Source organism: Protomyctophum bolini (assembly GCF_963924005.1).
Source record: "Protomyctophum bolini genome assembly, chromosome: 10".
Taxonomy (NCBI): Eukaryota; Metazoa; Chordata; class Actinopteri; order Myctophiformes; family Myctophidae; genus Protomyctophum; species Protomyctophum bolini.
Window position 1 is genome coordinate 35,622,759 of NC_137871.1, and position 26,020 is coordinate 35,648,778.

General features: G+C 42.9%; 1 protein-coding gene across 1 annotated transcript; it reads right to left on the minus strand.

Moving 5' to 3' along the window:
* Positions 1 to 46: 46 nt before the first annotated feature.
* On the minus strand, positions 47 to 25,311 carry csf1ra (colony stimulating factor 1 receptor, a). The gene is made up of 22 exons (XM_080774526.1): positions 25,204 to 25,311; positions 24,869 to 24,978; positions 21,315 to 21,608; positions 20,281 to 20,574; positions 19,676 to 19,815; positions 19,394 to 19,559; positions 15,714 to 15,915; positions 14,112 to 14,227; positions 13,861 to 13,972; positions 9,581 to 9,786; positions 9,024 to 9,115; positions 8,630 to 8,756; positions 8,316 to 8,420; positions 7,776 to 7,886; positions 6,910 to 7,078; positions 6,165 to 6,247; positions 5,906 to 6,009; positions 5,176 to 5,298; positions 4,320 to 4,431; positions 3,463 to 3,562; positions 2,097 to 2,208; positions 47 to 1,044 (listed from the first exon to the last, which is right to left on the minus strand). Exons 2-22 carry the CDS (start codon positions 24,924 to 24,926, stop codon positions 880 to 882), a joined length of 2,991 nt encoding a protein of 996 aa, XP_080630652.1. The 5' UTR covers positions 24,927 to 24,978; positions 25,204 to 25,311; the 3' UTR covers positions 47 to 879.
* Between the last annotated feature and the right edge of the window lie 709 nt (positions 25,312 to 26,020).

A 26,020-nucleotide genomic window follows, 5' to 3' on the forward strand; every position in this document is an offset into this window, starting at 1 on the left:
GCATGAGGTTGCCATGATTTTTCCATAACTTTTTTCATATTTTTAATTTTTACTATATTGTTTTTAATGTTTGTTTTTATTTGAAAGTGAAATATCCCTTTAAATGAATGTCAGAGGTCGGCTTTAGACACGGCGGTTTCTGGTCACGGTCTGAGCGAGTCACATGCATCAATGGCCGGCCCGCCTGCTACAGGCGGACATTGACGGCAGAAATAGATTTTTAGAGACGACTCATTGTCTCGGGAACTACACAGGGTGGCGACAATCTGTGGTGCTTTGCCCAGGAAAACATGGCTGATGATTCTATAGCCCTGAAACAGTCACGGTTCAACTTCAGCCTGTGTTTTGGGACTGCTACAATTACAGAGCAAACGTGTACATGAATGTACACTGAATGCACAGGTGCTAATTAGGCATGTAACGATATATCGTATATCGCGATATATCGATATTAAAATTAATTCAAAAAATAAAAAAAATCTTTTGCAATGTAGTTAAATAAAAATTGTGAAAAAAGCTTGGGGGGGGGGGGCGGGGTAGATAAATCATTAAAAAAAATTGTCTGGAAAATAAGTGTGTTGAAAATATTGTGAAAAATCGTATCGTGAACCTCATATCGTGATTCGTATCGTATGGTGAGTTGAGTGTATCGTTGCATGCCTAGTGCTAATAGCACTTATCTGAATGTTCATGTACACGGTTTGCTCTGTAAATGTATAGCAGTCCCAAAACACAGGCTGAAGTTGAACCATGACGCTTGTGAAGTACAAGCGCCGTCATGTGAACCGTGGCTATAGGCCGATTCCAGAATCAAGTGGTACATTAATTCACTGACTGGTCGAGACTAGAGATGCATCATGGATGGGCCGCCTTCTTCGATCAGCAGAACTGATAGTTGTTGGAGTTCATCAGGGGCTGTTCCTCCTCTTCGTGGTCACATGACGACGGGTCACAGGAGCCGTCGCACGCGCGCTTGGGCTCGTCACATGGTCCGCCCGGCTGCACAACCAGGACCGGTGGCTGCTGGACGTTCTGGTACAGCAGCTGCACAGAGGGAAACGTCTTGGTATTACTTAAGTAAAAGTATCAATAGGCTACGCTACTGCAATGTAGAAATAAGTAAAAGTCCGGAATTCAAAATGTACTCGGGTAAGAGTACCAAAAGTATTGGTATCAAGTTTGTATTTGAGTAGCCTCAAAAATCATTGTGAAGAGACAGAAACATTTAAGCTGTATCTACAAGGAGGTACTTCGTAAAAAAGGTGTCAAGATGGCAAACTACTGCAAATTTCCACACGTGGACAATAAATGAAACTAACTAACTACTGTAACTAAATGTATAACAAAACAACAATTGAAAATAGCAGATCTACATGCTCACAAAAAAAAGTACCTCAGTACTTGAGTAAATGCACTTGGTTACTTTCCACCACTGGAGAGGAGTCATTAGCAGGGGTCATCAATATATAATGCGTCCGTGGCAAATTTCAGATTTTCTGTTTTACACATTATAAATAATGTTCTTATTTTGACCATAGACCAAGACCCAATTACTGAATGTCAAGTCTCCAGGTTTTCTTCAGAATATGTACGACACTGATTAACTACGACACTATGGCACATTAGGAGTCCACTGGTACTAGTGGTTCTCTAACATTTATTTTCAAGGATCCCCCCATAACTAACTAAGAGTGTACAATGGGTTCGATTGGTATACTCTCAGAGTTATACAGACCTGTTATGGTCATTCAGGGCTATATCTCTTTATGTGTTTCTGGGTAATATTATCGTCCGCTCATTTTGTATGTCGGTGGCAAAAATGGAATTCTGACAAAAATGTTCGACCACAACAGGCCAACATGGCGATGAAAAGCAATAGCTTTGACTTGTGGTTAATGTAATGGCTTTTATATACTGCAAGTGAAAAGGGACAGCTTAACACTGTACCTGCTCTAGAGCCTGACCCATGTCTCAGACATTATTTGGCTTTTTTGACGACATTGGTAATGGTATATCGGTGTGTATTTGTATTTATTTGTTTGCTTTGCTTCTAGCCTGCTTGGTGATTGATTGATTGGAAACGTTGCTGTGCTCACCTGTTCCTGGTCAGGCTGCTCGCCCAGCAGTCTCTCGATCATGTGAGTGATTTTGCTGAACGTTGGACGTTCCGTGGGCTCCAGGTTCCAACACATCTTCATTATCATGTACCTGAAACATCAAGAAAACTGTTTAATTTTATTTTTACTCGTGGTGGCGGTGGCTCAGGGGTAGAGTGGCTGGATGGTAACTGCAAGGTTGCCAGTTCAAATCCGGGCTCCCCCAGAGTTAGTGTCGAAGTGTCCTTGAGCAAGACACTGAACCCCTAATTGCTCCTTATGTGCTGGTTGGTGCCTTGCATGGTTTCTGCAGCCATCGGTGTATGAATGTGTGTGTGAATGTAAATCTCTGTAAAGGGCCTTGGATAAAGGCGCTATAAATGCACCATTTACCATTTACAAAACGCTTGGATCAAATTCCTCAAATATAATGCCCAGTTAAAAATAAATGTTCTGTAAAACCGAATTCAACAAATAAACACTGTAAGTACTAGTAGACTTGTTATGGAGGCAGCGAGTGACACAGTGTGATAGCAGGGCCTTCATAAACCCTCCAGTCTTGTGTGGTGGAGCCGTGAAATTTTAAAGTGAAATGGGAGTCGCTTCATGGAGATCATGTGGTTAACAGGCAGAACTGAGGCCTGACTCAACAGCAGAACAACAGATGATTAGGCCCTGACTCAGTCCTATTCCCCCCTTGTCTTCAAAGATCGCTTATTCACAGCGAATCAGCACACACAGATGAAAGGGGCCGTGGTAAAACAAATGATAAAGAAGACCCTCTTTATTTTCTCATTTTGATGGGTTGTTTTTATTGCGGGAAGGGGAGATTTGTTTTTTAAGATGCGAGCATCGGGGAATCATGAAGCACACTGAAATGATAGTCTACGATGATTTATTTGTCGGCAGCGGTGGCCGAACGGTTTGCGGAGCGGTCTTGATAGCCGCTGAAGTGCCCTTGAGCAAGGCATTGAACCCCTACCATGAAATGTTCTATGAGCAGGGCCTGGCTGTAAACAAGTTCTTGAGCTTAGTCCAGTTACCCTGGGTAAACATGGTAACTTTGCTTTGCTTTGCTATGATATGCAGGTGCAAACCTTTAAATTAATGAAAATGATTTAATTTTTGTTACAGTAACTAACTTAATCCATTCTGACCTGAGATCAGATTCTAAAAATGTATTCTACATCCTGACAGTTTTCTGAAAAAGCTATGTTTCTATGTTCGATTTTTCAAAAATAGCAGACCTACAAGCTCGTAGCGCACGCTATGAGCTTGTAGATCTGCTATTTTTCAATAGCTAAAGCACAACATAATGCTAACACCAAAAGGGGTTTCCGCCCAAAATGGGATTTATAGGACTTACATCTCAGGAGGGGCGAAATCTGGCCGTGACATCTGGTAGCCACACTTGACCATCTTGTAGAACCTGGTGTCCACAGCCATACTGGGGTACGGGCTCTTTCCTGACAGACAACAATTACATTATAAATATAACAAAGTACCTAGATCAAAGGCCCCAATTACACTGCACAGTCAAATCCAGCCAAATGTCATTTACCGTATTTCTCAAATCCGATTTTTTGGCCCGACTGTTCACACTGCATTTGCAAGTAACCAGATCGGATCTGTCACAGATCTGTGTGTTCAGACTGAATTGATTGTACACTGCCAGCCAAATGCATCCTGAATCAGATCTGTGCCCACATCAGATTTGTTTGATTAAGTCTAAAAACAGACAAGTCGCAGGTAATCAGATTTAGATCAGGTTACAGCATTCAGACTGAGACGGATCTCCTGAAATCAGATTTGTTTGATTAAGTCTAAAAACAGACAAGTCGCAGGTAATCAGATTTAGATCGGGTTACAGCATTCAGACTGAGACGGATCTCCTGAAATCAGATTTGAATCAATTTGAAACCACCTCTGAATGTGGCTCAGGTTGCATACATTTAGTAAACATCTGATTCCATGTGACTTGTTTGTGTTTAGACTTATTTAAACAAATCGCATTGCAATCTAGATGTGGGCATGTGGCACAGATCTGATTCAGGTCTGGATTTGGCTGCCAGTGTAAATTAAGTCTAAATGAAGAAACGACTACAACTGTTTGCATGAGGAACACAAGATAGAAGTCATTATACTGTGTACTTATATTGACGTTTTCTCACCTAGTGAGAAGATCTCCCAGAGAAGGATCCCGTAGGACCAGACGTCACTCACCTAGTGAGAAGATCTCCCAGAGAAGGATCCCGTAAGACCAGACATCACTCTGCACGGTGTAGACACAGTCAAAGATACTCTCTGGAGCCATCCATTTAACCGGCAGACGTGCCTACAAATACAAGGGCCAAGGAGGACAAATCGAATAATTTAATAGTTAATTTAATAGTTTCATATTATTCATAAAACACCAAAAACACAATTAAATCGTTAATCCAAAATGTTTGTGTGACAATTAATCGTCATCTTAAATGTGTAATCATGACAGACCTAAGTGTATGCTAGCAATTAAAGGTGTTAACGTTGTATGTTGTTACTTTTCAGGGGAACCTGACCTATTCCAATGGATCCAATGTAGTTACGTAAGTTATTTTTAATACTTTTCATTTGTTAAATCTTCATTAAACCCACAGACAGACTTCACACTTTCAACCTGGTATGTCATTATAGGCTAAATAAATGTTTTATTTTCAAAATATGTATATTCAGCATTGAACATCGTGATATGATGTGAGCTTTATAGGTCAGCTATTTTGTGCTGTCTTTGCGTGGCACTGTCATAAGACGAAGTATAGAAGGTCATTCATTTATTAAAGAATCATTTAAAAAAATGATGAAATGTGGAGATACAGGGCTCCTGCATTTCCGTCACCGCTAAACCCCTTATACCTAAACTTCTTTGCCTTTTTTTTTTACTATTTTGCAAAACATTTTTGAATAGTTCAACTAGCCAATCTACATTGACACGTTGTGAGCTTGTAGACTGGCCATTTTAACTAAAAATAGAGAACGAATGCTTCTCTCAGAAACAAAGCTCATAATGTGTGTTGATGATGCGAGTGCTTGCTTAGCTTACGTTCCCCTTCACGACGTAATTGGAGTCGTTCATGATGTCACGTGCCAGGCCAAAATCACAGATCTTCGCCACTCGTCGGTCTGTTAGGAGGACGTTTCTGGCTGCTACGTCTCTGTGAATGCACTGAGGATAGAAATACAACCGCTTTAAAATATGGCTGCTACGTCTCTGTGAATGCACTGAGGATAGAAATACAACCGCTTTAAAATGTGGCTGCTACGTCTCTGTGAATGCACTGAGGATAGAAATACAACCGCTTTAAAATATGGCTGCTACGTCTCTGTGAATGCACTGAGGATAGAAATACAACTGCTTTAAAATGTGGCTGCTACGTCTCTGTGAATGCACTGAGGATAGAAATACAACCGCTTTAAAATGTGGCTGCTACGTCTCTGTGAATGCACTGAGGATAGAAATACAACCGCTTTAAAATGTGGCTGCATCTCTGTGAATGCACTGAGCAGTAGATCAGTTATTTTGAATACTTTTGTTTTCTACTTTATGGAATTCTTTGGATTTTTCTTGTATTTATTCATGAAATTACTGGAAGAAAATCAATGAATTTTGTTTTTAATTCATGAAATGCTTGCTTTTTTGGGGGGGAATGTTTTTTTTAAATGTTTGGAAATAATACTAATTATAAAATAAAGGGACCCATAAAAATGTGACATTGACCCACAAATGGCATAGACCCTATCCGTGGTTAAACGAAAAAAAACAAAACACTCACATTTCTGTTTGACAGAAAGTCTAGTCCCTGTGCCACCTGATAAGAAAACCTCAGTAGATCATCAATGTCCAGTGGCCAGTCACCAGAGTCCTCACTCACAGAGTCTAGGCATGAACAAACACAAGATGGGAGATTATGTCACTATTGGTTTGTTTGCAGTATGAAACTAGCATAATAAATGGGAGGCCATTGTCTTCTTGCATGAACTAAATACAGTAGCTACAACAGCTAAAACAGTACATTTCTCTAAGGATTTCACCTTGAGACGATTTGACCATCTGTTGACTGGGTCTCATCTCTAAGTAGCTTGATCCTGACGACACACTAGAGATCCCACTGTCACTGTTGGATAGAAAGATGTGCAGACGGATTAAAATATGTTGACGCTCTTCACAAAACCCCACATCTGATGTTTGATTTCCCACAGTGTTTGATATCATGCTCACTGGAAACCAGCACAGTTCTCCCCTCCAGTTTCCAAATTGTCGCAGCAGTCACACCATCCTAAAAATTGCCTGGTCTGGCTGCTGATCAACACAATCAAATCAGCCCTGAAAATTGCCACACCAATTCGCCACTAGTTTTGTTTTTGTTTGTCTACTTTGCCGTCTCTGTGAAGCTGGCGAGCGTTTCCTACACTGCTCCCCGTAGATCCCCCCTTTCCCCCGCCTCTCTGCTCCTACTACTAGTAGGGAGGGCATACTAGTAAGAAGTATTAGGGGGTAGAGTGGCCGGTAGAGCGGTTGGGAACCGTGAAGTTCCCAGTTCGATTCCGGGCTACCCCAGAGTTAGTGTCGAAAAGTCCTTGAGCAATACTCTGAACCCGTAATTGCTCCCGATGTGCATGTTGGGTTGCCTCGCATGGTTTCCTCCGCCATCTGTGAATGTGTGAATGTGTGAAAGTAATTCATCTATGAAAAAGCGATTTGGATAAAAGCGCTATATAAATGCACCATTTACCATTTAGTGCAACCAGCCAACCACACTGTCTAGTGTTGTTGTACCTTCTGATGAACTGCTTGTCATTACAGACGTTCTTGTAGTCCATGGACTGCTCCATGATGAGCTCAGGGATGTTTGTGATGACGAGGTTCAGGAAGCTCTCCGTCTTCTGCCGAAGGAAGTTCAGCAGGTCTCCATGACAACAGTACTCTGTGATCACGAGCACCGGCCCTGTTTAAAAGAACAGTCCGCATTACTAGTCACAAAAACACATCTTATACGGAGTACGATTGTGCAACAATTTGTGTGTTTTTCTTTATATTTTATTCCCTTTCCTGCCCCTAAACAAATCGGGACAATAAAGTGTATCTTATCTTGTCTCATTCTAAATCAGTGGTTTCAAGGTGGTCCCCTGCAGCTAAATGATGGAGAGTTGGTAACCAAATGGACAGTTGGAATTGTTATTTATTTTAATTTGTTTATGTTTTTTTGTGGCTTTTGTCTTTATTTTAATGGAGGGACAGGAAATGGGGAGAGAGATGGAGAAGACATGCAGTAAAGGCTGTCGGGATCAGGAGTCGAACCCACCGCACACTGCCAGACTTGGTTACCAGCCAAAGTGCCTGGACCATTGAGCCAGGGCCCAGGCTAGAATTGTTATTTTGATCAACATTTGTCTGTTATCTTATGGTACCAACATCAACGACAACAAAATATTCTAAATATTCTTTCGTTAGGGTCTGAATCGAGGCTAAATCTCATCAAATGGTGGTCCGTGGCTCAAATGCCAAACAAATAATGGACCATGATATGAAAAGGGTTGAAAACCACTGTTCTAAATAAATGGATGTTGTATGATTTAGCTGCAAGATAAGATTTTCGTATTATCCGCCATTTAACAACGGTACGTTATTGATTATGGTCAAACCTCCATAAGTGCAGGCTCCCAGCAGGTTGACGATGTTCTTGTGGTGACCCAGATGACTCAGGATCTTCAGTTCTGACATCAGAGCCTCCCTCTCGTCTGAATGGGCACTGGCTACAGAGACAGAGAGACATCTATGGGCACTAGCTAGCTACAGAGACAGAGAGACATCTATGGGCACTAGCTAGCTATAGAGAGAGACAGAGAGACATCTATGGGCACTAGCTAGCTATAGAGACAGACAACTAACCCTGACTGCAGTGATGATTTTGACAGCAAATTTTGATTTAGGTTTGTAGTCAAAAGGTATTTTGAATGAAATTCCTTTTGGTTTTAGTTATGTTTTAGTCATCTGAAATGTTTTATTGTTATAGTCTAGTTCTGGTCAACTATAAATCTCATAAGATTATAGTCGACTAAATCAACAGTTGATTTTGTCGCCAAAAAATGTATTTTGTCGTGCCTTGATGGCGTCGTAATGGCTGATTTTACACTTGGTTCCATGCTGCGACATCTTGTGAGCACACACACCATGCAGCTTACCTTTCAACATCTTCACAGCCACACGCATCACATTGTCTTCCTCTCCTAGACCGTATGCCGTGGCCTCCACAACCTTTCCGAACGCTCCAGCTCCCAGGATCTTCCCTGGAGCAATAATACACACACAAGAGTAAGACCAACATGATAAAATAAACTACTATCAGTATAATTGTATAAATAAAGACCAGTCTTTTTTTCTCAATGTGTCTCTCAAGACAGATTCTGCTAGGCCGAATCGGATAAGATAGTGCTCCACTCATAGGATTTTATGACCATTTTTGGAAACATGAAAATAACCAAAATATCCTACAGACCTAACTTGAGTTTATCGCGGGGGAACTCCCATTTCTCATTGTACGGCAGCTGAGTGGGGTCAATGAAGGTGTAGTTGTTCCCATCTCTGGCCTCAATGATCTTCCAGCGGATCTCATACCTTGGTTTCTGAAAAAGTTGAAAAAAACATAGAATAGAAATATTCCTGTCTGATGATCAATCCGCCGATGTCAAAAATGAGGATAATTGATCAACAAGCTATGTTTGTCACACTAAACAGCCGCCAGTTTGATTGAGTGACTGCACATCTTTATTGACAAATTGTGCATACAGTATCACTGCAAAAAAATTAGCTTTTTTTGGACATAATATAGGCCTACAGGGCTTCCACCCGCCAGCAACGGGCTGGCAGATCCCAGGCTGAACCTACAGTACCTGTTTGTATTTGTACAGCAGGAAGACCAGCAGCACGAGCAGGATGGCCAGCACGCCCGCTGCTCCGGTCAGCGTAGAGGTGAACAGCTTATCTAGCCAGGGGAGAGAGATTGTTCATCAGGATCCACTGATACTGCTTTGCACTGTAGTATACGTGTACACTTATAGGGCTGTCACGATTATTTCCCCCACCATAAGAATTGAATTGCATTGAATTGAATGGGGCTATGGGGTGTTGTGCTAATTCGCTTATTTCCATCGCTCAAAAATTGCATATATCCTCTCTTCATAATGTAAATAATATCCCAGGCGGCACACTTTACTACTTATTTCGATGGAAATAAGCAAATTAGCACAAAAACCCAACCCCCATTGAGGGCTTATATTAGGGGAAATAGCCAATAATAACACCTGGACCTCTTTGGTGGGGACGTAACAACTACAAATAAAGGTAAGAAAGCCTTCTAGCATGGGATTCTCCTTTAAGTTGACGATTACACTGTCACACAAATCATTGTAATGGGCTAAAATTAGTCACAGGTTGACGGTGAACTCACCAGACACCTCCATGGCCAGCGTGTCGCTGCCCACTCCCACCAGGTTGAAGGCCACGCACTCCACGGTCATCCTGCGGTCCGAGGGCCCCACGGTCAGAACACTCTCCACCTCCACCGCCCCGTACTCCTCCCTCTGGACCTCCACCGTCTGCTGGGCCATGAGCGGGACTGGCATCTGCCGCAGGCCTGTGGTGTTCTCGTTGCATCTGTACCAAACCAGAGGTACACACAGAAGAACAGTCATGCTATCTGTCTGCTGCACGCCTGTAGTGTTCTCATTATATCTGTACCAAACCAGAGGTGCACACAGAAGAACAGTCATGCTATCTGTCTGACTGTAGTGTTCTCATTATATCTGCCCAAACAGAGGTGCAGGGATGTGCACATGCACATAGACATCAAACTGGGGGCTCAACTGCCCTCCAAACCACAAATGCAGCATTTACTATATGGTGAAAGAAATGCAAATGCCACTCCTTTCCATGCCATGCCGGAATTAAGGGGGTGCATGTGTTTGGTCCGACTAGTCATTGGCCCGAAACACGACAACCCACCTCAAACCCTAACCTAACCCTAACCGCGAGCATGGGAGCAGGCGCTAGTCCGAGGTGCGGACGCATGTCGAACCAATGCTCTGTTGGACCATAGTATGCCTCCAGAATATTAAGGCAGTATTCAGGAGAATAGCTTTTTTTCAAAAGTCCCCTGAACTTGAACGCAGGATTTTGCGTTGAAAATCCATGTCGTACACCGCATCTCCACTAGCTAAAGAGTGCTGAGTTGCGCCCAGAAAAAAGCTGATCTACAAGCTCTCAACGCGTTGTGGGCTTGTGTGTCTCTTATGGGATTCCAACCCCTGCCCCTCTAAAACTCTCTGCACGTCCCTGCAGAGGTGTACACAGCATAACATAATATAAACGATACATTGAATCCATACAGCACTTTTCAAAACCATGGTGTCATGCATGGTCTTGTTCTCTACGCCCTGTTGTTTTATTGTTGTGTTTGTAACCCAGGTACCAACATGGCAACCCTTTACTTGGCAACCTGTCAATCAGAGATCAGTATAAAAGTGACATCACTTCCCCCTATTTCCCCTCCTTCCTTATTATGTGCAGACATGTTTGGCAGCATCTGATTCCTGATCCTACACTTATTCAATTCACTTGTTACTCAGCGGTGAGTTTTCATGTTAGTCAGGCCCAGGTTTGTTGTCAATGAATCCATTGGTTGGCTGAATGTTTGATTTTCTTTTTTACACTTTTGGTTGATTTTCTTTAAGTGATTTATTCCATGAAATATGCTTTTTCTCCCCCTGCCCCCCTGATTATTTAAATCATGACTAAGGAATTTGATCAAATCAAATTCTTTACTCATGGAGTGATAATTGGTAATTTGTTTGTTGTACAACATATTGTTGTTTCCCAGAAAGGAGACAGACTGAGCCCCATTTGTTTTGTATTTTCTTTGAACGCATAAAGCTGTTTATTTTGTGTTGTAAAGTTGAGTAATAATTAAGTTAACCTGCAAACCCTGTCTGTTTCTGCTTATTAATAATGGAACTATTTTTAACTTAGAAACGGTGAAATAAACCAACGTAAACTGAATGTTTTTATATGCCTTACTTGTAGATTGGTTAATTGTGTTATTTCTGCATATTATGTATGTTGTGTGTAAGGCAGAATTGCAAATGATGGTGAACCTCTATACTCTTTTCGAGATCGAATAAATAAAGGTTTCATTCAATTTCAATGGTTTTCACTCCTGTATCTAGTTTATTTCTGGTTTACCAGCAGTCATGAATCATTCATTTAGACTGCCCTATACCAACATTCTTTATAGTAAAAACCCCAATGCTGCATATAAACAAGACAAATCAAAATTCTAACGTATACCCAATTACACAAGGGTAACTTTGCACTATTGTGAAGAGTTCTGTTGTCCTTGGTTAATCTCTAGTTAACCTGTCTCGCCACTGTTCTGTTGTCCTTGGTTAATCTCTAGTTAACCTGTCTCGCCACTGTTCTGTTGTCCTTGGTTAATCTCTAGTTAACCTGTCTCGCCACTGTCGCCATGCAGTCGTTAATTTAGTAATGTTGTTCACCTGTCTGTGTCCTGTTAGGGGCGCCGCCATAGCTAATCCTGTGCAGGTTACACGTTGTCTAGTATCTGTTTGTTAGCCCATCCTTGTTGTTTGTCGGTTGATTCACCTGTGTCCTGTTATTTAAAGTGCCCTGTAGTATTTAGTATTTGCTCCCTGTGTATTCCTTGGTGAATAGGGAGCGATTCATGGCTTCTCTTCCATGCAATAACCCCGGCAACATGAGCGATGGAAATGCACCCAGCCACCCACCGTCCCACGCATTAACCTGGCCAACAACTGAAACCTGAACATGCTGTGAGTGATCGTCGGTGCAATAATCCTATAGTAGCAATGCCAAGCAAGCTGATAAGAAAATGAATGCAGTGGGGGGTGGGGAAATGAATCAAATTCAATAAGAACAGTTGGACAGAAATTGTATTTTGGCCATGCAAAACTAGAAAAAGTGCTCCGTGGAGCATAGGTCTCCACCAGGTCAGGAACATTTGTTGTGGGCATGCATTGTTGTAGCTTAAATTGTGTTTCATTTGCATAATGTTTAAAATATGTTAATTGCATATTCATATTTACAGTTTAAAGAGACATGAGTTAAAAAAATAATTTATTTCATCTACAGTCTATTGATTTAATTTGAATTGTGATTTCTATTTACATCAATAACAAAGCATTTACTAAAACGGCATGTCCCATGTCTAGTCTGGGGAAAAGTCTGGTTTTCTTGTGTTTTCAGTGGAGATTGAGCAATAATATAGCTGCCAGTAGCTGAGAGCACTTGTATGCCAATTAAGTGATACCAAAATATTCATTTTCTGCACTATTCTTGTGCTCTCCCTTTTTTTTTTTAAGTCAAGTTTATTCACATACCGACGTCCCGTCATTTTTTAACGTAGTTAATCTACATGCATTGTTTGGTATTGAGTGATCATAGAAGCAGCAAGTTAATAGCCAGTAGATGGAATTGGTATAGTGTGTGTAGACTAGGAGTTTTATGACGGGATCACAAAGTGTTTCACATAAATTGGCCTGGTGGTTCTGGCCTGGAGTGGGCATGCATTGTTTGGTATTGAGTCTATTAAAATAAGTTAATAGACAATTGGCTTACAGTATAGATGGAACTTGTAGTGTGTTGTAGACTATGACTTTTATGACGGGTTCACAAAGTTTTTCACATAGTGGGCCTCCTGGTGCTCTAAAAGGTAGTCAGACCATTACTAACACTATCCCTAACCTCACAGGAAGCCACGGGTGATTTGTAACCCGCAGCACAGTGTGGTTTTTCCTTTGAATCTAGGCCCTAGGGAGTGGGCATACAAAATGTTACGCATATCGGTGCAGTTGACAGGAAGGGCAATAGATTAGAAAAATGTCAAGTGGCATTTCTTCCTCAGCCTAGTGGGAATATGTGTGCACAGTTTCATTGCAATCGGAATGAAATTTGGATAAAATCTGAAGTAATATCCAAAAATGTTTACCTAAGTCGGCCTCCTAGTGGTGTCTATAAAGTGCAAGGGGTGGAAAAATGAAGGGCAAAGGTTTTTTTTCTTGGCCTCTAGAGAACGTGTGCATATAAAGTTTTACACAGATCGGTGCAGTTATAGGTAAAAACATGAATCGGCCAGTTATAGCGCCACCAACATGAGGGTGTCTGCCTAGTGGGACTGTGTGTGTGTGCGTGCATGCTGTGTTCATGATTTGAGGCATTTTATTTAAAACGGAACTCCTGCAACTTTGGAAGCCAATCTTAGCCAACCAGGATGGAGTATGAAAAATCAAAAAATGTTTAGCAAACATCTGTGTCCTGGTGGCGCTATAACGTGACAAATTAGCCATCCAGGGAGTGTGTGCACAAAGTTTGGCTGCAATCAAGCCAACGATGATGGCAGATATTGGCTGTCCACAGACGGACACACGCAAAACATAACATAGGCCTACTCTCTCCCCAATGCCTTCGGCCTGGTGGAGACAAAAAAAACTGTATGCACGTAATGTGCATTTTACGAAGTGCTTGTTAGAAACCCAAGACCAAAACGGAGAGGGGGAGACTCACGTGGGTCTTATTCCAAAACACTGTAACCATTTGATCCTTGGGGCAGGGTAGCCAAACGAAGTGCAAGTAAGCATGCATTTTACAAAGTGCTTGTTAGAAACCCAAGACCAAAACGGAGAGAGGGAGACTCACGTGGGTCTTATTCCAAAACACTGGTACCATTTGATCCTTGGGGCAGGGTAGCCAAACGAAGTGCAAGTAAGCGTGGTGACATTCTCCCATCTCACCACGGCAACAGGTCTCTCTGTCGAGTAAATTGAAGTTTGCGTGAAACGGAGCAGTGCAAGACCTAAAGTAATGTTCATTTGACTGGGGAAACGTCCCATGAGCATGAATAGCATCAGTGTCACTGTGATTTGTGCTTTACTAGCTGTTTCACTTACGGTACATTTGGACTTGGAACGTGATGGATGCATTGGCCAAGTTGCTCCTGGCATGAAAGGTGTACTGGCCCTGCTCCTGGGCTTTCATTCTTTTCAGCAGTAGAGTAGCGTGGTACCTACAGGGAATTGAGGGAAACACCAGACCAGGAGTCATATGTCCGTACGTACATGGACAAATGTATCCGTGGCAAAGACTTGGTCTTGTCTTTGGCAAATGTTTTTTACGCACCATTATAATGTTCTTGTTTTGATCATAAGACCCAACTACTGAATGCCAAGACTCCAGGCTTATTCTTCAGAATAAGTATGACCCTTACAGGCATTTACTACAACACTATGGCATAATTAGTAGTCCAACTACACGTACTAGTAGTTCTCAAAAGGGATTTGAACACTTATAGACCTGTTATGGTCATTCAGGGCTAGCTCTGTATTTTATTCTGGTAATATTATTGTCCAGTACGTTTTGTCTGTGTCTGTGGCAAAAAATATCTAATTTTGACAAAAATATCCACCACAAGCTAGCATGTGGATGCTCCCTGGACCAGACTGTCTGTCTGTAGTGAGTCATTCAGCAGCACGAACTCAGACTCGGTTCCTACAGTATATGCATCATCACAGATCACACCAACAATGCCAAATGAAAAGGAGAACATGCATCTTCCCTCTTGCAGTTTCATGACCTGACAAGTTCTAAATGACCTTACACTTCCATGTCAGCACGATTCAATAATATGCAATAACAGCATAATTATTTCAAATCCGGAATATATATATTTTTTTTCTTCTAGTCTTGCTGTGCACGTGTCATAGTTCATATTTTTCTACCAATTAGTGCTGCTGTCATTATTTCCTCCTGTCGCCTCTCAGCTAGAATGTTCTGGGTTCGAACCAGAACGCCTGCCGGGGGTTCTGGGGGTGTGTTCTCTCCTCCGTGTCATCAGTGCCCATACCATAGGTGGGGTTTGGCAAAAGGGCCTTTCTGTGTGGAGTTTGCATGTTCTCCCCGTGTCCCCTAGGGTAGACACCCTCACAAATATGCAGTAATCCTGGTTGCTATACTGCCTTCCCCTGGCCACTGCCTAATGGAGGGGAAAGGAACTGGTTGGAATAGCGTGTTCCTTCCACACACTACGTCGAACCGGGGAACCCCCCCCCCCCCTTCAGGTGAAAAGAAGTAGTTTGGACTCATGTATTGAAGGAAACATGAGGTCAGTCCGTTGCTCTCCCCAGGTTGGCAGAGGGAGTGTAGCGCCCAAGATTACACAAAGGCAATTGACATTGGGTGAAAAAAATGGATTACAAAATCGTGGGATAAAAATGTAGGGGAGAGAAAAGAGAATCCTCCTCCTATACCTATTGTTGTTAGGGGGGAGAGAAGAGAATCCTCCTCCTACCTATTGTTGTTAGGGGAGAGAAAAGAGAATCCTCCTCCTACCTATTGTTGTTAGGGGAGAGAAAAGAGAATCCTCCTCCTACCTATTGTTGTTAGGGGAGAGAAAAGAGAATCCTCCTCCTACCTATTGTTGTTAGGGGAGAGAAAAGAGAATCCTCCTCCTACCTATTGTTGTTAGGGGAGAGAAAAGAGAATCCTCCTCCTACCTATTGTTGTATCGGATGAGCTTTTGCTCCTGCGTGGAGGTGTTGGGCGACGTGGGGGTGTCCCAGACATGCTCCGTGATGTGGGGGTACGCCTCGATGAAGACCGTGAGCTCCAGATCCTCTCCCTCGTTCACCTCCACAGACAGACCGCTGTGGGCCAGTTTAGGAGAGAACTGGGGGAGCATCCTGATGAAGGCCGTGTCTGTTCAGGAGGATGAGGAAGGAGGTCAATGTTCAAACTACTAAACGATTATCTTTTTTTTTTTACAAGCCTGACACTATTTGAATGGTTTTCCCCTTTTTTCTCAATTTTGTCATTCGGCCAATTCTCACTTCCCCTTAAGTGTCGCTGGAGGGTGTCTCCACCGCCTTCCTCCAGTCATTATGGCGGGTGGAGATGAGCTAGTACAGTATACGTGTCCCCTCCGATACACGTTAGGTCACCGAGTGTGTCTTTTCACCTGACAGTGACCAGTTCACCCGCTCACCGGGAGGACATACTGTAATGCATGTGCAACAGGTGCAAGGGGTCATCATGTCCATACATGGACAGTCTGTGGCAAAGACCTGGCCTTGTCTGAGGCACATGTTCTGTTTTATATTTGTATTTTTTTTTGTTATCAAATGTTTTTTATTAACTCATCGAATGCGCAAAGCGTTTTTAAACGTTTTATTATAGCCAAGCGCAAGAAGCGCATAACGTTTTTATACGTTTTATGGTCCAAAAAACGTTTTTTTATTGATTACTATGGTTCAACTATATTTGCGCCCGGACAACTCATAATGTAACACCGATCGGCTCTAAAAAGAGTTAAAACCCCCCCCTGCTGAAAAGAGGTGTTGGTCTGAGAAGCGTCTGGCACCGCCTATTGGTTGGTCTATGCGAGGACGTACGACGTATTGGAGACGGCCGTCCGGCATAGACCAACGCAGATGTCAGGGGATCTAAAATGGATGGGACAATGCTCTTGTTTGTGTGAATACACTCGATTCCCCCTCCCCTCCTGTTTCTACATGGTTTCTCCCGAGGGAGAATGGTGGGGGGGGGGGGTCTCTTCCTCTTGGATCGCATTGGCAGTTCCCCCCCCACTCCCGAGTCCCCACTGCTTTCAACTGCAAGGCTTGCACTCACTCTCATTCTCGGAACAAGATACAACGCGATTTGCTCTCTGCCCGTATATAAACCTGCAATGATCGGCATTTGATTTCATAACGTAACGTTTGCCAGACACATGTGGAGTTAGTCATGGACAGATTGCACATCATTATCGAGGGCCCGCCATGATACGTTGGTCGCTGATCGCAAGCCGTACTGCTGCTGCTGTTGCTTTGCTCGCATCCATCATAAGGCATCCATCCATCCACCCCCCTTTCTCGTTACAACAGGCTATTATAAACTCACCGTCGAGCAGCCTGCCCTGCACCTAATGTGATAAAATGAACGGCAGGACAAAATCGGATCGATTATTATCTGTCTATCAGCAACATACGGGTGTTTGTCTTGCAACGACAGGTGGTGCTTTCTCGTTTTTTTTCTTCCAAACACGTTGCGTGCTGCTTCTGCTTCTGCCGCATCCATCATGGATGTGATCCATCCACGATCGTCGTTGTTTTTTTTTCCAAACATGTCCAGACACAATCCGATCCAGTCTCGCGTCTCACCTTATAGATACGCGAGACTGGATCGATGAGGTTAGTGGTATGTCTGGACATGTTTGGAGCGGCACACGACAATCGACAATAATGTTGATTATGCAAGATCATTTCCTCAAAGCCTAGTTGCCCCCCCCCCCCCCCCCCCCCCCCGTTACTGCGATTGTTTGTAGCTCGAATCACAGAATGAGTTCAATGAGCGTAGGGAGAGGGCACATATGGGGCTACGATTGAAGAAAGTTTCCAAGTCCGTTTTATGATCAGATAATGTGCATCAAGACTCTCTGCTTTCATAAGAAAAAAACTAATACTGTAATTGCGAATGCAATGAGCACTTACTATGAGACCTAGCAGATCACGTCTGTCTGTCTGTCTGTCTGTCTGTCTGTCTGTGTGTGTGTGTGTGTGTGTGTGTGTGTGTGTGTCTGTCTGTCCCGCTTACTGTATATGTGGACCTGGCCCTTTTGTGCCCATATATGGAGCTGAGTGATTTGTGAGTCATGGTGACATGAGTGTGATGGCGTGGTCCTGCTTTGGGGACTCCTTATATGGTTATGGCTGAGTCATGGTGACATGAGTGTGATGGCGTCTTTTGTGACCATATATGGAGCTGGCGTGGTCCAAGCACTAACTATGACACCCTGCAGATCATGTCTGTAATTTATTCTAATTGTTATTGCAATTTACGATCTGCGTTCGCCTTCCGCGTTCGCGCGTCTTACTCGTAATAATAAAAATCACACCCCTGTGAAGTGAGCAGTGCAATGTTGTGAAGTGAGCAGTGCAACATTGCACTGCTCACTTCACTGGGGTGTGATTTCTATTATTATTACAGTATTAGTATTTTTCTTATGAAAGCAGAGAGTATTCTGTTTCATACGGTATATAGTATGTACATGTCGCTATAGGCCTTATTTTGTGAATATTTAGTTGTTAGGTCCATGCTCTCTAAAATTATCTTTTTCAGAGAACTTTAGAGATGGCATGGGCCTGAATAACTATTATTCACAAAATAAGGCCTATAGCGACATGTACATACTATATACCGTATGAAACAGTCGACTCTCTGCTTTCATAAGAAAAATACTAATACTGTAATAATAATAAAAATCACACCCCTGTGAAGTGAGCAGTGCAATTGCACTGCTCACTTCACAGGGGTGTGATTTTTCTGGGTGGTATTTTTCTTATGAAAGCAGAGAGTCTACTGTTTCATACGGTATATAGTATGTACATGTCGCTATAGGCCTTATTTTGTGAATAATAGTTCTTCGGGTCCATGCCTTCTCTAAAGTTCTCTGGTGGGCGCAAGCTGCATTCAATAGCCAATTAGTGACAAACTGTATATGTGTACAATGTGTACTGTTTTCCTCCTAAAAGTAGACATTCAGGGCTTTCATTCGGTATATGGTTTGTATAGGATATTATTTGTGCTCAATTTTATATCGGTCTTTTGAACTAAAAAAACTGAACTGAAATGTCTGTCAACTTCAGGCCTCCATATCTCTGTTGTTTTTTTTCACAAGCAGCGTGCAGGCAAAAGCAGGTGTTAGAAAAAGGTCAATATCTCCAGAATGGAAGATGGTAGAATCATAATTTTTTTTTTAAATTGAAGTGGACAAGTTGGGCTTTCTTTTTATTTATGCGATTGTGATTCTCGCTATAAGAGGCCCCTCGCTGTGGGCCCCCCAAAAAGTTCAAAAAGCCCATGTTAAGCCTTCAGCACCAGTAAGCCAGGGTCCGCTAGAACCTGTAGCAGTCTATGTGTTAAGACAATAAAATCACATTAAGACACGTTATCATAAAACACATATATGTTTTATATTTGTTATGTTCTTATTTTGATCATAAGACCCAATTTACGTTAAGTCTAAGGCTTTCAGCGTTTTCAGGTTTTCTTTTATGACAGTGATTTACTAAGACACTATGGCACAATATGAGTCCATTAGTTGTTTTTTTTGCAAGCACCCCAATAAGTGTACAAATGGAACTGCGGGTCCATTTGGGTGCATGGTCATCATAGTTACCTACAACCAGCAGATACGTAGTTGAGCTGTTGACCCCAGCTTCATTTGTGCCAATACAGGTAATGTTCCCTGTATCTGCCAAGTCCACAGCGGGGATGGTCAATATGCTCTCTATGTCCAAGCGGTTGTCCCCACTGGATCGGACATCCTCCTCGATGGTCGGTTTCTGAGAGGAGATCGAGACACAAGATGTCTCTAAATAACAATGGACACACTAGTTCCCACACACATTTGCACCCTGCGTCGTCATAGGGATAGATAAGTGTTGTTTCTTGCTTTTACCATCTTGATGTCTGAGTATGTCCAGGTGACGTTGTAGTTGAAGTTGGGGTTGTGAGTGTTACAGCGGACCGTGAGCTTCTCTCCAGCGATACGGATGATCTCACTTTTCTCCAGGAACACGTAGGGCGGGTAGCGCAGCTCTATAAGACACATTGTGGCGTAACACCCGATAAATATCATGATTTGGTTTGAAGTGAATGCTGTTGTTGACCATATGGCATAACTATATGAAACAACACCATACTACAGTATGTTATCACTTATCAGCTTTGTAGTTCATTGCAGTAACTACTGTAAGTACATTTACATTGGTAGTCTCCCCATTGGTTTGAAGTATAGCCAATGGTCAAAATGTGTAGAAGTGAAGATAAGAGTTGAAGTAGGAGGAGCTGGGTGTTGAAGTATGATAAATGATCAGCTCTGCAAGCTGATTAAACCCATTTTGGGCGGGAACCCCTTTTGGTGTTAGCATTATGTTATGCTTTAGCTATTGAAAAATAGCAGATCTACAAGCTACGACAAGCTACGAGCTTGTAGATCTGCTATTTTTGAAAAAATCGTGAAAATTTGGCGTCAGGCCTAAATGGGTTACAAAGGGCTCTCACTCTGGATGACGTTGATGGAGAAGGTCCTGGAGGTCCTCTCCACGCCGCCGACCCGCGCCGTGCAGACGTAGTCGGCGTTGAAGCCGGGATGGAGGCCGTGGACGAGCATGCCGCGGCGCGGGTACGCCGTGACGTTCATCCCCGGCGGCAGGGCGCTGCCGTTGTCCATGCGGAGGCCCAGGTCCGTGGCCGTGGGGTCGGTCAGCAGGCACGGCAGCAGGTAGTCCTCGCCCTCCTTCCTCACCACGCGCAGGTTGGTGCTGCTGGTGTAGAACACGCTCTTTGATGATGGGTCTGATGATGACGGACAGAGAGTGGACGAAGGGTTGTTTAGTTTGGATGTTGTTGTTCGATTCAATACTCACTGAAAGGCTAGCAACAGATTATTATTATTACAGTTACAGGTAGGGTTGTTGTTGTCCCGATCCGATCACGTGCAGGTAATCGGGGCCGATCACTTCATTTTCAAATGATCGGACTCGCATCGGGAGCAAACAAAACATGATCAATATCAATATTATATCCATATAATGATATTGGACTGGATAATATACTGAGTGTAAAACTGTGTGTGCGTGCGTGCATGCGTGTGCGTGCGTGCAGTCTGCATTCTTTCCATAACATTGTCTGTAGTCCCTTATTAAAACGAATGAGTTGCACTTCAACTATATAGGGATGTCCCGATCACGTTTTTTTCTCCCAATCCGATTCCGATCATTTGATTTTTAGTATCTGCCGATACAGATTTATCCCCATCTGATATTTATATTTTCACTGTCATAAGTACAATACAGTACAATATCCAAAATCACAGACAATATCCAGTCTAATATCATGATATGGATATAATATTGAGGGATGTCCCAATCACGTTTCTTTCTATACTTTAGCTATTGAAAAATAGCAGATCTACAAGCTTGTAGTGCGCCACTCGGTGGCCGCTACGAGCGTGTAGATCTGCTACTTTTTTTTTTATTCGTGAAAATGTGCCGCAAATATGGCGTTCCAAACACTGACCTACTGTACACACTTACCTCTAACGTACACGTGCACCGAGGACGTGGGTTCCCCGGCGTCCTGCGGCCTGGCGCGGGCGTACACACACCTGTACGTCCCGGTGAACTCTGCCTTTGGCCGTTCCACCTTGAAGACACTGGCGTTCCCGTTCGACCGCACGTACTTATTGTGTTTGACGAGCCGGGGCATCCAGTTCACTGGTCCGTCGCCTCCTTCACACCGCAGTAACAGCGGTTTGCCAGGCGGTACCACCACCTCGGAACCCACCAACACCGCCGAGTTGAACTTGATCACCGGGCGCCTCCATTGCCCTAAAAAAAAGACTTGCATGATTAATATTAACGACATAGGCGGACCATGAGATAATGGGCCCCTGGGCCACCGACATGCAAAGCTGTGTGTTTTGCACTTGATCTTTGTACGTATATGTTAGTTTGTTTGTGATATTTGGTGTATTATATTTATGTGAGTCATGTAGCCTATCATGCATCCATCTTATCCGTAGTCAGGTTGCAGAGAGCTCCAGACTTCCCTCTCCAGAGCAATAGTAGTAACTTCCTCCTGGGGGATCCTAAGGCCAGTGAGTCGATGTGATTCCTCCAACTGCGCCTTGGTCTAACCCTGGGGTCTGCTCCCCCAGTGGGACGTGCCTCGAGGACCTCCCTATAGGGAGACGCCTGAGAGGCATCCTAACCAGATGCCCGAACCACCTAAGCTGGCTCCGGGCGAAGAAGCAGCGACTCTACTCCGAGTCTCTCTCACGTGACTCAACTTCTCACCCTATCTCTAAGGGAGATGATATAGCCAGCAGCCACCCAACGAAGAAAACTCATTTCGGCCACCTTATTCTTTCGGTCATGACCCACACTTCATGACCATAGGTGAGAGTAGGAACGAAGATGGCTACCGTTAGACAGAGAGCATTGCCTTCTGGTTCAGTAGCTGTAGCCTGTAGCGGCAGTTTGTGAAAAATAATAATATGATTGAAAGAAAGGAAGCCTTATGGATAAACTGAGGGTTTAAACACTTAATGTATCATGATGATTTAGGACTTTTGGGGTCATTTTCTTGACATGAATGAATAAGCCCATTGTCTGATAACGTGCAAAGTTAAATAACAGTGATGCAGACCGCGTCACTGTTGTTAACTTTGCACTTGTTTTGAGCTTGAGCCTCCATCCGTGTGACCGTGAGCGCCTGGGCCCAGGCCCGTGAGCGCCTGGGCCTGGACCCAACAGGCCCGCTGGGTAATCCTCCCCTGATTAACAATGATGTTGTGTCTTGTTACACTTTTTTATATGCAAGAAATGGGGGGCGAACGTTGTGTTTAGGTGACTGTACTTCAAGATGAGAGCTGAATGTCTTGTTGGTCTCTTCGAGATCCAGAGCTATCTTTTAGACATGCAATCAGTGGTGGAAAAAGTATGCAGTATGCATTATGCAGAATGTCTCATTTGAAATGTATAAAAAAATAATTTGAAAATAGCAGATCTACAAGCTAACAATGCGTTGCGACAATAGTTGCCTCTGAGATGTAGCGAAGTAGAAGTAACCGTACTGGAAATTGGACCTCAAGTAAAGTACAAATACCTCAAGATTGTACAAGTACAGTACTTTAGTGGATGCACTTAGTTACTTTCCTCCACTGCATACAGTATATAGTGGATATGATCTCATATTGTTTCAGGAAACAGCTTGAAGTCTTGGACTGAGTCCTCAATCAATCCTTGTCTCACTTCTGCTTTCTCACAGATCTTACAGTCACTGCGTTGGCCGTTGGAGACAGGAATGGGAAAGAAATACTGTATCTACAGTATGTATTATTTCCATACAGCTTATGAGCTGAGAGGAGATACCTATTGGTGGAATTAGTAGAAAATGGAAGAAACGTACAATATTGTAAACATTTCTCTGGCAAAACGGTCACTATAAATTCACTCCCGGAGGAGTGATACAGCTCAGCTTTTGGTGAAAGGGGGTGGAGTGGGGTGGGCCGTGGGGGGCACACAGACAAAGCTGGCTTTGACCTCTTCACAACAAACTGCAGGGCGAACAAACTCCCTCAGTATATTTGCGGTCTGCATTGGGTCAGGTTGGAACACTATCACTGCAGGCTTTTTTCATATCTTATTCCTCTCCACTCTTTGAATACTGAAACCGTTTGTTGAATGCTGAAAATGGGTCTTCTTCATTGAGCCGTGTTGTGCTTTAGTTTTAGCAGATACTATACTAGTGTTTAAGAAGCTTGGCAAATGAATCATTACGCAGCGGCTGTTCAGCATAATTATTTATCCACCACAAGTTAACCAACTGAGAACTTAATTTCATGCGAAGTCCAACAATATTATGGTTGTGAACTTTCTGGTTAAATAACTTGAATAACTGTGGTGGTGTGACCGGTTTGTGAGCTTGTAGATCTGCTATTTTCACAGAATGTTTGCCCATTGGCGCCAAATATGACGTGCCCAGAATAGGGACGCTCCTAGGGTTCATGTGGTTAACTTGAGCTTGAAACATCTGCAGCAAAGCAAATGCTTTGGTCATAATTACGCTCACACACACAACACAGGCCTTTATTCTCTATGTAACTACTGCCATTGACATGAAATCGCAATTTGATGCCATCTGACTGATACCCATGCAACTTGTGGTGAGGTTTAACACGCACGTTACTTTACACGAATAAGCCAACAAACAACTCATGATGCCAAACGCAACTGTCGAACTCATTAGACACAACGGACTGTTATGTTTGTCACATTTTAAAATGTGTGGCTCATCTACATTTGGCTAGTGATTTGGCTAGGCTAGTGATATTATATACTGCACACACGCAGGTGCGTGCACATGCACACACACACACACAAACAAACACACACACACGCACGCACACGCCACACACATGCACACAATAATATATAATTAATAAATATACATATACATACAAAATAACATAGTATGCACGCACACATGTATACTATGTTATAGTATAGGCCTACAGTAAATAGGTAATATGTAATAATAATAGATAATACATAATATTTTTTTTATAATAGTTTCAATCCAGTATTTACCAAGACCTCAGAGGTTAATACTTTACAGGTTTTTTAAGAACACATTTGCAAAACCACACACTGCGTCATTCCTTGTATCATGAGGTCTCTGCGAGGACAGAAAGAAATTTCCCCCGACTCTGTCACATGGCTGGCCTTTATACTGTATTTAATTCCAGACTATACTGAAGCTTCATTGCCTCAAGGTCATAATATCAAGCTTAAGTGTGCATTCATTCAAGTAAATTACACCAGCGAAAAAGGAATAGAATGCACACTGTATATTTGCTCAGTACAAGAGTATGTTTATTTTTAATGCTAATACTGTTGTACTTATATATACGCAGGTGCATTCTATTCCTTTCATTGATGTCCACTGGCCTACGCACCTGTGCAGACGCCTGACTTCTAGGTGTGCAAAAGTTTTTTCCTACAAAATACACCAGTTATCATCCCATATAGTTGCATTTCAAACCCGGCCGGCATTTGTTTCACCATGCAGTGTTAAGAAGCCTTACCTTGAGTTGCTGAGGCCGTCAGGGTCCCCATCAGGAGAATGGGCAGGTAGGACAGCATCCTGGATCAACAACCAAAGCCACAAGTATGAACAAACGCTTCAGATCTGTGGCTATACGGAGGGAGGGAGAGAGAAATGAGACTAATGCTTTAAACAAACACCCTTCATTCAATTACTTCTCCTTTTCTCCGGAGGAGGGCTAAGAAATAAGCCAATAACTTTTCAACAACAATCACTTGTGCCGAAACTGTGCCGAAAGGTATAGTTCCATTAGAAGCCTATTCTATTAATACTTATATTTATCATTTAGCATTTCATTATATAAAATGTACATACCTGCAGATATGTTCTGGTAAACAGGCCAGCCTATAGGTTTATGTTCCCAGCATCCATCATGAGTCTCCCTTATTATCTTCTGCCTCTCTCTCTCTCTCTCTCTCTCTCTCTCTCTCTCTCTCTCTCTCTCTCTCTCTCTCTCTCTCTCTCTCTCTCTCTCCACACTGTCTCCTACTGTTGACTTCTCACAGTAAACAGAGTCTAGTGCAGCAAACAGAGGGTGGGGTTGGTTGGTAAGGGGGAAGCAGGAATCGCAGGATTATCGAGTGTCAATTTGCTCCAGTAGGAATCAGGCCATTCGAGGTGAGACTAATCATCAGCGATAAAGCTATAACTAAAGCCTCCATGGTGGTGGAGTTATAGTAGTAGAGCACACAGACGTCTGGAAGAAAAGGGGGGGATAATGAAAAGGGCCCTTAGTTTAGATTCAGGGGAGTGGGGACTGACTGAGGGATATGGAACCATGTCGGGGTGAAAGCCTCGTCATGGACAACATAAATGAAAACCTCTGTCCTGTCCGCCAAATCGCAGCAAAGCAGCAGCTTCAAAGTGATGGGGACGCAAGCTTGATGGATGGCTTTCACAGATGCAATTGTCCAGAAAAATCCCTGATGGGCTTTTCGGACAGTGAGTCAATTTACTGAGATGTTATGGCATCCATAACATGCAATTTAATAGCAAACTAAACTGTAAATATTGATGTTTCATTAATGAAATGGTATAGTTCCACATGAAGAGACCTTCAGTTATGAAATAAAACAATGGGTCTTTCATTAAATAATAATCAAATCATGTGCATCTGAGGATCCACAAGGGA